We start from the raw sequence: 12,227 nt of genomic DNA on the forward strand, positions 1-12,227 counted from the left end.
TGAACACAGAATGCCCTACCCAAGAAACTTCAAAGAACCCAGAACTCAACATGCACAAAATCCCATAGGAAAAAGGAATAGTTAGTTTATATTGTGTTGCAAGTTATTGACATGCCTCAGGATGTTGTGTTACCTCTTCCAGGCCAGCAGGGGAGCTCTGAATGAGGCTGGCACCAGTAGAATTCCAGAGTCACTCGGAGCTGCTCTGTTGGCCATGAGGGTTTGTCCAAGGATCCAATACTCTTGGACTCTTAGTGTCTGACCTTGTAAACAAAGGTTTTTTTGAGCTCTCTCTACATCTCTCTCTCTTTGTCTTTCTGTTTCTCTTTTCTTCCTCCTTTCCTGCCTTTGCTTTCTTCATTTTCCTCTCTCTCTCCGTATCTGTCCCTCTCTCTCACTCACACACACTCATAAAATACATTACAAAAAGCCAGAGTCTTCCATTTTGCCCTCTTGAATTCAACCATCTCCCCTCTTCTCTTCTATATAGACCTCACGACGCTCAAGGCCCTAGTTCATGAACAGCTATACTAGTCTCTTGCTGATCTCCTCCCCTCTAATGTTTTACTGTCCTTAACCTGCTTCACAGGACTATCAATGTCTGCTCCCTCAAACACCATTTTTATAATAATTCCTATGTGATACAAGTCCCTTTCTATCTCCTATCACATTAAATCTACACTGAGCTGCTACAGGAAGGACTGTGCATTTTCAAGTGGCTGACACCATGACCAGACATAATTGGTTTTCAACAAATATTGGTTGAATGACTAACTGAAAAAAATAAATGAGGAAATCAAATAAAAATTCCTCAGCCTTGCCTTTGAAGCCCTCCCCGATTCACCAGTTTGGATAATTCTTCATCCCTCATTGTTCCTCCTCAAGTTAGCTCTCTCTCAAGGAAAGAGAGGTTGTGATCCTTCAGTATACATATCTTACCTCACTCCTGTTCATGCACTCATGTTCCTACTAGCCCCTGTGTGGAATCGTTCACCTCTTTTTATTTATTATTCCCAACCTGACTATCACTTTCTTCCAAACTTTCCTTGGTGGTAACCTTCCCTAGAAAGTTCACCATGATGATTTACACCTTGTGGTTAACATTCTGAGTCTTGGGGGAGGGAGGTTGTTATAATAATTACCGCTAATACTTATTGAACCCTTGTTATATGTCAAGTAGTATCTAATTAATATTAATTTATTTCATTCACATGTCACAAGTATTGTTCATATTTTCATATTGCAGTTAGGAGAGTGATTCACAGCTAAAGATAGGCAAGGCTACTAATAGAAACAAGACAGTCTACACTTGTTTTGTTCTTGTGTCAACTTATGTCTTGGCTACACTTCGTAAAGGAAGTGAAAGAATTAAGACAGAGTAGAAGGAATAAAGGAACATACACACACATACATACAAAACAACCCCTGGCTTGAGATCTGAAGACCTCAGTCAATCATTTATTCTCTCTAGACCTCAATTTCCTTATTTATAAAATGAACCAAAAATACCTACATTGTGAAGATTCGTTGAGATAATATATTAACATGTTATGTAAACTGTTAAGAACCTGAGAAAAATACAATATCATAATTCTACTTTATCCTATAGATGTGTGTATAGTGCACACAAAATATCAAATGAGATAATTTTTGTGAAAGTTACTTATATACTCTGTGCAAATGATACATGATAACTCATCATGACGGTAAATGTTGGATTAATGTTTTTGTAAAATGTATTTATTTTACATAAGAAAACTATACAGAATTAATAGACAACTTGATGAATTTGTAGAATTTATATGCTCATGAAACCATCACCACAATCTATGCCAATACTGATATAGTATTTTTTTAATGTTTTGCTTTATTTTAAGACCAGTGAATTCAAGTAGATATGAGATTAGTAGATTTAGTCACCAGGGAAAAAATAAGGTATTATACTTTCCTGTCTGAAGTAGAATACAAAACATTGACACTCCCTAATATCAGAGGACATTATTTTAATCTACTTCAATACAACTTTAGGAGAATGATTCCATTAATTTTGGGAATTCAGAAATAAGAGAGGCAGAGGTAAAATAAACTGATTTAAACTGTATGACAAGTCAATCAAAATATGTGTTCTTACCACTTCACAAGTTGGCACAACAAGGTTTTCACAGCTACATTCTAAAAGGCAAAAATCGACATTTATATTGATCAGAATACATTAATGTATTATAATAAAACTTTAAAATATGAAGATTACTTACCACAGTGCCATACTGGACAACACTGACCAGACACATTTTCTTTTACAAGCGTCATATCTTCTGCACAGCTGAGTAGTGGTGGAGCACAAAGATTTGGCTCACAAACTAGACAGAAAAAATTACATGGGTAAAGATGAGCTTCATGTAATCTCTAGTTTTCACTACCTACCATTTATTCACTGCCATTGCTGATGTAGTGCATGAGCTCCTATCTCCCCAATGCTGCCTCTCCCACCACCCAATTGCCCTGTGTTAGTAAGAACAAACAAATGGCTCATAATAATACAACAATAGTAGTAGAACTAGGACAGCTCGTCAAGTACAGAGTCCTGAGAAATGGCACAAATGCAAGTAGAGAAAGGAAGTGAAGAGGGTATGGAATCAACTGGATTACTAGATTCTAGGGTGGTGAGATAAGTCAGAGCTGATCTATTTTTGGTAGGTAACGATATTACCAAGGAGAGCTCTTAGATGTATAAAAACATTACATATGTTTAATATGTATTTTATATACTAGAATTCAACCGTGGTCTGACACGACAGTATAACTAACATGCACTGAGCTTCTTAAAACAGTGGGCACGTGTAAATATTTTTAATTAATTAAAATATACTGCCCGGCCGAGCATGGCTCAGCAGTTGAGCATCGACCTAGGATCCAGGAGATCAGGGTTCGATTCCACATGCCCGGGTTGTGGGCTCGAAGAGTGACTCTCTCATCATTGATGTTTCTATCTCTCTCTCTCCCTCTCCTTTCCTCTCTCTGAAATCAATAAAGATATATTTAAATATATATATATATATATATATATTTAAATATATATATATACTTACCACAGTAATACTGAGGACAGCAGAACTGTGTGGTATTAAGATCCACAGTGAGAAATTCCCCATCAGTACATAGTGGAGCAGGTTCTGTGCAAGGTTCACAAACTAAAAGTAAAACAAAAAGCCAGAAGTTACAGGTGAGCTGGAAAAAAAAAAATCTAATTATTCAGATTACTATATGTATATAAAATCAACATAAAATACATTATGTTTAATAAAATAGAAAACAAAAAATAAGGCTTCAACAGGTCTTACTTGGTCATCAAAACAGTAATACTGCCTGAATATAATGCTTTATACTTTCTGAGCAGAGTGACCTAGAATACCATTTTATCAGAAACATAGGGCATTAAGATTTCTGGAAAAACTTGTTTTTATTAGGATTAAAATACTATTGATTGATTGATTGAAGTTGTCTTAATTCACTACCCTTGATTACTTCAATTTATGGGTAAACAATATAGTAGGCACTTGTCCCTTTGAGCTGTGCAGCATCCCTCTCCCAACTTTGAGAACAACCTTCAAAGGACCTTGAGGAACTGCCCCACCCACGCAGACTCGGAGTGACTGTTATAAAGGCACCTCACTCTCAGCAGGCCTCTGTGAGGGACCAACCCACATTAGTTGAATCAGAATCTCTTTCTATGGCATTTGCATCATAAACAGAAGCACACCAGGACAGGAAGTAAGCGTTGCTGACTCAATAATTAGTAACTGACATATAGAGCAGCTGGGTCCTCTCTTTCCCAGGGCTTAATTTCTTTCATCTTAATTCTACAAAAGCTTGATCCCCAAATCCTTCCAACAATTGGCTGTGCTTAAGCTAGCTAGAATCAACTAGCTTTTGCTACATTTAGTTAAAGAACCTTAACTGGTACAAATAATGTGTTTCGATTTTCATAAGTACATTTAATACCTACATTAATCACCAATCTTTTATATGATAATGCACTTAAAATGGAAAATAGAGAATTCTTTATTTTTCAATGTCAAGTTCATCAGAGAAAATATATAACTTCATATACAGCATTTCCCAGACAGCCTTCATTTCTACCATTCTCTTTTGAGATCAAACAGGAGATAAATTTTAAAGAGGTCTTATGTGTTGAGGCAGAGTCCATTATTCTACTTGGTTCTTCAAGGAAAGCCAAGACTAATTTTTCCAAACAGAACTAGGTGCTGGCTTTATTAAAGAAAAAAAAAAAACACAGCTTGATTATATTATCTTGATCATGTTTGACTGATATATATATTGTTCATAGATAGGGAAAAGTAGAACTACCTAATAACTGTAAGAGTTATTTAAAATGTTGGACTTTCATTTCTATCATTCTTTTTCTGTTGAATTCCTATAAAAGCAGAACACTGGATTCCATCAGGCCCATGAAATTCACATCAAATAAGAGATTTTCCCTACATCCGCCCTCTTCTTCCAAGAAATTATCTCAGAGAACACTCACCACAGAGAGGAGCGAAACAGCAAGGCTCATCCTGTTGAGCTTGAAACATGAATTGGTCTTCTCTGCATTCTGGTATTGAAAAACTGGGGCATTTGAGTGGGTCACACTCTGCAGAAACACAAGGATATTTTAAAAACTGCATAGTGCGAGATAATAAAATAAATGAAATAGTGTGGATGAGTTATCTTTGAATATATACTTATATATAATATTCTCTTTCCTATATATTTCCACAAGATTAAGATATTTAAAATGAGTTCATTACTATATGCACGTATATAATGTATACATTTAAAGTGTATATATATATATATATATATATATTTTTTTTTTATACATATAATTGCAAGTTAAAAACTATCTTTAGGAAGACAGCTCCACAATCTTTTTCTTTTTTAATCTTCACCCCGGATATGTTTATTGATTAGAGAGACAGACAGACAGACAGAAACTTTGATATGAGAGAGAAACATTGACTGGTTGCCTCCCATCCCACCCCGATCGGGAATCGTACCCACAACCTAGGTATATTCTCTGACCGGGAATTGAACCTGCCACCTTTTGGTGTATGGGGCAATGCTCCAGCCAACTGAGCCACCCAGCCAGGGCTCCACAATCATTCATATTACATCATTTCTTTGTAGACACAAAGAATGGGAATCTAATCCACTATTCTGAATGAACGATGACCCTCACTCTTATTTTTCCTAATGAATTACTCACCACATTGGTACTGTGGACAGCAAGAAAGATGGCTGAAGCCAACGGTCAATTTTTGACTGTCCGTACATGCTGGAATGGTAGTATCACACAAGGTCATGTCACAGCCTGCAAATAAAAAACAGAAGCATTAAACTATTAGCACAGCTAAAATCGAGTGCTTCTAATTCAGTGCAGGGAAATGATTCTCACTGTGCATGTTTTCACACTGCAGCTAAACCCATTCTGTTCACAAAACGGGTCCTATGTGAAAAGGCAGCCTATTTAAGGTTTACTGGTTATTGTCTTTCACCCTCGATTGTCATAAGTCAGTGATTCCCAGATCCTTTATATTGTCATGTATTACTGCATATTATTAATTGCTAATAGCCAGAGTTTTGCATATGTGTTTGCAAAATCAACAAAACCATAATGAGGCAAAACGTGTTTTGAGAAAGTGCAAGTGAAATTTATGGAAAAATTTCATTGTTACCTCAGATTTGCATTTTTTTAAATACCAAGCCTCATGCACACCCAAATTTTCACATAGGTTGTCAACATACATTTTTGTGGCATTAACTGTAAAGCCTGAATACATACCACAAACTTCCTTTGAACAACAGGACAGCCTGTCAATGATGCCCAGGACGACTTCAGCCTCTCGTTCACAGACTGGGGAGGGCTCTTCATCACAGTCAGGCTCTACAGGAATGATGCTTCCATTCGCCAAACATTTGTATAGGGCACATTCGTCAATGCCCCCGTTCCAAATCTCCCCAGCAGTGCGGGGCTGATCTTCACTATCAGTACATGCTTAAAAAGATTGACAGTGTTACATCACTCATAACTGGGACACTAAAATCAATCAAGATGCCATATTTCTATTTCAGACTGTGACTTGGCCCAGCAGCATAGATAACATGTCACATACCCATCCTTTCTCAGATTTCTCTTTTCATTCGTCAGATCTTGGGTTGTATTTTTCTTTAATGAAGCGTTTGATGTAGTCCACAGAAAATATATTTCCCTTCTATAACTCTCTATAAATTTGTGTTATTTGGGACATTCCCAAACTAACCTTATGGGTATTTTCCCCATTTTACAGATGCATTACTCAGGCTTACAGAGGTAAAGCTCAATGACTAATACTTGGAAAATGGGAATTTGAATTCAATTTACATACTACACTCTTCATTCTTAATTTTCCATACTCTTGCCCAGTTATTAAAGCCATAGGTAGAGATGAAAACACATCACCACCAAAGTGCCTCTTTGGGTAACTTCAATTGAAATCCTATTCAAATCAAACTGTGGCCCAGCCGGGGTGGCTCCATGGTTGAGCGTTAACCTATAAACCAGGAGGTCAAGGTTGGGTTCCCGGTCAGGGCACATGCCCGGTTGCGGGCTGGATCCCCAGTAGGGGGCGTGCAGGAGGCAGCCGATCAATGGCTCTCTCATCATTGATGTCTCTCTCTCTCTCCCTCTCCTTTCCTCTCTCTGAAATCAAAAAAACATACTTTAAAAAAATAAAATAAAACTACAAAAAAACTCATTTCCTTTCCAACACCTAGGTGACTTTTGATCAGTCTTTCTCAGTCATTCTGTACTTGGCCGCTTACCACATTCTTCCTCTGGGATGCACTGAGTTGAATACGGCCTGTGAAGGATGGTTCCATTTTTGCACACACAGTCTTCTCTTACATTCACACATGAAGAGTGTCCATAGAACCATCTGTTCAGACATGTTCTTGCTTCACAGGGTCGCACACAAGGTTGATATTCCTTACCCTCTGGGCAACTCAGAGCTAGGAGTAATAGAGGACATGACTTGCTAATGATGAAAGTAACTTATTTGAATTCTAATAAAAGGAAGAAATGTCATATTTCTTTTTGAAAATCATTTTTCACATTTCAGTCTCTTTGAAGTTTATTTTTTCACTTATTATTTAATCAGAAATTTAAAAAACAGTGGGTATTTCTAAGTATGTTCCAGATGTCCAGTTGCTATTATGTTACAGTAGGAAAAGTTCATCTGATTTATATCAAATAAATATGACCAATAGACAGCCCAAATCTGGTTGGCATGAATATAGAGTCACCTATGATGAAGTTCCTGCTCTGTGCAATGAGAGGAGATACAACAGTCTACTTAGAATAAGCAAAGAAATACACTTTAGCCAGCTTGTGCATGGCTCAGCGGTTGAGCCTCGGCCTATGATCCAGGCGATTGGGGTTCAATTCCCAGGTTGCGGGCTCAATCCCCAGTCCGGGGTGTGCAGGAGGCAGCCGATCAATGACTCTCTCATCATTGATGTTTCTCTCTCTCTCTCCCTCTCCCTTCCTCTCTCTGAAATCAATAAAGATAAATTTTTTAAAAAGACATACTGTTAATAAATGAACACAGTGCTAGTGGGTGTGCAACCTGGTGAAATCTCCATGGAGAACAATTTGACAGTATCTTGTAGAATTGGTGAGGTCATAGATGCCCTGTGAGCCAGGCAATCCCAGTCTTGAAGAGGGGTGGCATCTGGGAGGGCAGGGAGACCAAAGAGACAGAAGGACACAGTGGGAGCTGCTTCGTTTCTGAAGTGGAGTCCTGTCACTGGTGTTTGTGATACATTAGCCTTTCTCTGTGCATCTTATCCCTTTTTCTTCACATGGGAAAAAACTTTCACTTTGGAGCATTTGAGTAATATTCATTTTAAAAATCTTTTACCAGTTAGCCTGGCTGGTGTTCTCAGTGGTTAGAGCATCGACTCTTGAACTGAAGGGCCGGGGGTTCAATTCCCGGTCAAGGGCACATACCTGGGTTGTAGGTTTGATCCCTGCCCTGGTCGGGGCACGTGCGGGAGGCAACCAATGGATGTGTCTCTCTCACATCAATGTTTCTCTCTCTCTCTCACCCTCCCTCCCTCCTTTTCATTCTCTCTGAAATCAATGGAAAAAGTATCCTTGGGTGAGAATTAACCACCAAAAAAATAAATAAGGAAGAAAATATTTTATCATTTAGTCCATTTTATCACTATTTCTTAAATTAAATGATCATTTTCTGTAAAATGTGCCCAGGATTGGTGAAATGTTTTATAAAAATTTTTATGAAACTTTTACAACTTGATGAGAAAGCATGAGCTGTATAGATAAAAATAGGGAAAGAATGCATACAAAGGAAAAGGAAACACACATGTAATTGGGAAAATATTGAATCTGGATATCAAAGAAAGCCAGAAAGATTGATTTCTCGGAAGTGGATATCATGCCAGGAGAGAAGAGAAAGGAGGGGAAAGTCTCTGTCCAGTCCACATAATAAATGAGTAAGATCAGGCTGCGGGAGATGAGGCAGGTAAAATGGATATCAACAAAACGTGCTGTAGGATACAGAATTAAATTCCCTCTCCAGTCCTCTGTGGTTCCTTTAACTTTTCAGGTTACTTTGCTAGCTAATATTTTGCAGACTATGTTTTCTTTTGCGATAATTGAGGACTACATTAAATTTAGATCAGGATAAAAACAGAAGTTGCCTATGTGGGAAAGCTTATCTCTAACTTCTAGGTTAGATTAATATGCATTTATTCTTACAAAATTACTTTTGTAAGATGAAAAATGAAAAGAAAAAGAAAGAAGTGAATGCAAAAAATGGAATGTTTCTTGGCTGCTGGAAAATATTACTTGCAGTGCACTACTTACAGCAGTAATCAGGTGTTCTCCACTGAATACAGATGTCGAAATTGTTGCACAGAGCCACGTATGCAGAAGGGGCGTCACATTCATGGTTCCAGGAATTGGTATAATTGATCCACATCTTTTCACAAAAGTTCTGTGGCGAAACCTAGAAATATGTTGTGCCTTGGGATAAGTTATTTTATTCCTCTAAATGCCCTAAGCTAGACTAAAACTATTTGGAAAATCAAAGAGTAGCAAGTTAATATTCATTGTGGTTCTTCTTTGACTTTAGATTTTCAAAACTTCATAGTACTATATGTCACTTCTGAATTTACAATATTTTAAAACACATTTCAGATAAGATAAACACTGTCTACACTAATCTACATAAATCTATCTTATAAAGATGAGAAGAATCCCCTTTGGGATATTTATCCGAAGATTTACTGGGGTGAACACTTCGGGAGGTGTATAAATGCCTAATCACTATGCCGTACACCTGAGACTAATATAATATTGCATGTCAACTGTAATGAAAATAAATTTATAAAAAATGATGGAAAAGAAACAGAGTATGTGGAGCTAGCAAAAATCCATTTCTGATGTTACAGTTTAGGTTACAATTGTCTTTTCTATATATTGAATAAGACTTTGATCTATTATAAATAAAATTGGAAGCTCCTGAAGATTTCTGTAATGATACATGGCATTGTTCATTAGATAAGGTTATAAGTGCTTCTAAAACAAAAATGTATCTCCCAGCCGGGCGTGGCTCAGCGGATGAGCGTCGACCTAGGATCCAGGCGATCGCGGTTCGATTCCCGGTCAGGGCACATGCCCAGGTTGCGGGCTGCAGCCGATCAATGACTCTCTCATTATTGATGTTTCCATCTCTCTCTCTCTCTTTCTCCTTTCCTCTCTCTGAAATCAATAAAGATATATTAAAAAAAAAAAAAAAATGTATAGCCCTGGCTGGTGTGGCTCAGTTGGTTGGAGCCTTGGCCTATACACTGAAAGTGCCAGGTTCATTCCTTTGTTGAGGCACATATGGGAGGCAACTAACTGATCTATGTTTCTCTCTTATATCAGTGTTTCTCTCTCTCGCTATCTTCCTTCCTCTCTCATGTTAAATGAAAAACATGTCCTTGGTGAGGATTTAAAAATGTATTTTAATATTATAACTTGCTCAAATAATTTACTTAATTTGTCATACCTTGATTTAATTAGGGACTCATTTTTTTCTACAGATTGTTTCATTTTGATCTAGAGATGCCTAAAATCTAAATAACTTAACTTTTAACAACCTTTATTCCAATTTTTCTCTGTACTCATTCATTCAGCAAATATACTAAGCATCTATATTCAGGTTGATAGCTCTATAATTTAGTTGTAATTCCAACTCGGACCTGACAGGGGGTGAGTGTAACTTTCAACTACTCTGCCAGCATCTTCCTCCTTGGCCCCCCAAGCATGTACATTCAGATACTAAATTTCTACATAGGTCAAAGTGTCAGGTAAAATGCTTAATATTTTTCATATCCCATCATTTCTTCTCCAAGGTCCATATCTACAAAAATCAAGATTCTACTTCCTTTTCAATCTCTTTTGTTGACTCTCCTAAGTTTCCAACCACTTTACTTTGCACAGAATATTTGCAATGGCTATCAGGGCCTCCAAATTGTCAAATCCTGGGAACAATGATATTCTAAACCTTCCCCAAGCTCTCAGAGGCCCATGGTGCTGTAAACACTTTCTGCCCTGATGCCTTTGAGGGATGGAACTCTGTTGCCTGGGCATCTGTTCATTGGTTTCTCTTCTGCCTCTCATCCGAGTGTTTCTCTTCACTGGTCCCATCTTCACTGGTCATGTTTACTCACTTCAAATGCTCTTCTTGGGCTCACCCATTTTCACAGTTTCTACCACCATCTTCAGTATTTAAATCTTTGCATTGGTTTCTTCATAAGTTAAATAGAGTTAATGATAAGCCAACTACTGATTCAGATTGCTGTGAGGTAATATATGGAAAGTACATAGAATAGACTCTGGCACAATATACAGTAATTATTATTTTAAAAAAATTTATGTTCTAGTAACTCCCCAAAGCTGATCTCTGGCCTCAGCTTATCTCCTCTGAGCTCCAGAATTATGTTTCTAAGGTTTTTTTTTTTGGATATTTTTGCTTTAACTTACTCAAAATAAAAAAGTATATCCCTTCTCTTAACCCAAAATAGCTGTTTCTCCTGTACCCTCCACTCACCCATTCATTGGGCATACTTCCACAGTTTTATGGAGCCCCTACCTCCATATCAAGCACTATGCTATGCTGAGGAATACAAAAGTGAATGAAAGAGCTCTCTCCTCTGCCTCATAGATCTCAATTTAAGAAAACCTTTCAGTGAGCAAGACGAGTCACTGTGCAAAAATAGATTGAAGGGGGGAGTATTCCAGCTGGGGACACAACAAGCACAAAAGCCTATTGGCAGAAAAAAATCTTGGAATATTCTGTGTTGAAAGAAGAAATCCTGACGTTTAGCAGGCAAGAGGGGCGTAGCACGTGAGGAAGCCAGAGATGCGCGGACAGAGCCCAGAGGACCTGGAGAGCTCTGATGAGAAGTTTGGAGAGTGTACGTGAAAGACCTTGACGGATCTTAGGGAGAGAAATGACATAGTCCTGTTCCCATTTGTAAAAGGCCATCTGCCTCCTATGTGGTAATTTGCAAAAAAAGGGTGAGGATTAGAAGGAGGGAAACCAAATTATGAGCATTCTTTTCTTTTGCCACCAGATTCACTGGGGAGCTCCTAAGGGAAAAGCTGAGGCTGTCCCAGACTAAGTGGTACTCTCCTGCATCGCCTCGCGGTGCCTGAATAGAAGGCTGAAAAGCTGCCTGATTTCATCAGCCTCCCACATTCCCAGTTAAAAATGCAATTTTAGAAAACCGTTTGGCCTCTAAAAGACAGATTAAAATGACACTGAAATTAGTTTGAAAGTATTTGCTTTTGGGTTTTTTCATTTTTGTGTGCATGCATTGAAAGATGTAAACATTTAAAACTGAAGCTGCAGAAATATGTGCCATTTTTGTCCCTGACTTCAGCCCCTTTGCCGTGGTCCTCGGGAAAGTCGGGGGGCAGGCTGAGAACTACGAAGACTGCCCTTCACTGTCTCATGGGGAAGGGGCTCCCCAGGGAGCTGCTGCCTGCTTCAGCAATCCCCTCTTCCCGTGTCTTGCACTAAACTTTCAGTGTTTCCCTAGCATGGGCTTTTACACCAAGCTTGCTCTTACATATATTGTTTTATCTGCCTAGGTCTCCCTTCCTCCCTCCT

At 38.2% G+C, this 12,227-nt stretch overlaps 1 protein-coding gene across 4 annotated transcripts in view; it reads right to left on the reverse strand.

Moving 5' to 3' along the window:
* Nucleotides 1-12,227, reverse strand: part of OTOGL (otogelin like) — a 120,770-nt gene that overhangs the window by 13,859 nt on the left and 94,684 nt on the right. For all 4 annotated transcript variants that reach the window (XM_087813873.1, XM_087813871.1, XM_016199465.2 and 1 more), the window contains 8 exons: nucleotides 8,930-9,071; nucleotides 6,865-7,050; nucleotides 5,846-6,058; nucleotides 5,270-5,374; nucleotides 4,547-4,654; nucleotides 3,090-3,191; nucleotides 2,256-2,360; nucleotides 2,132-2,172 (listed from right to left, as the gene is read on the reverse strand). In XM_087813873.1, the coding sequence (XP_087669999.1) occupies nucleotides 2,132-2,172; nucleotides 2,256-2,360; nucleotides 3,090-3,191; nucleotides 4,547-4,654; nucleotides 5,270-5,374; nucleotides 5,846-6,058; nucleotides 6,865-7,050; nucleotides 8,930-9,071 (1,002 nt within the window). The remainder of the gene's footprint in view (nucleotides 1-2,131; nucleotides 2,173-2,255; nucleotides 2,361-3,089; nucleotides 3,192-4,546; nucleotides 4,655-5,269; nucleotides 5,375-5,845; nucleotides 6,059-6,864; nucleotides 7,051-8,929; nucleotides 9,072-12,227) is intronic.

Source organism: Miniopterus natalensis, chromosome 2, assembly GCF_054644295.1.
Source record: "Miniopterus natalensis isolate mMinNat1 chromosome 2, mMinNat1.hap1, whole genome shotgun sequence".
Taxonomy (NCBI): Eukaryota; Metazoa; Chordata; class Mammalia; order Chiroptera; family Miniopteridae; genus Miniopterus; species Miniopterus natalensis.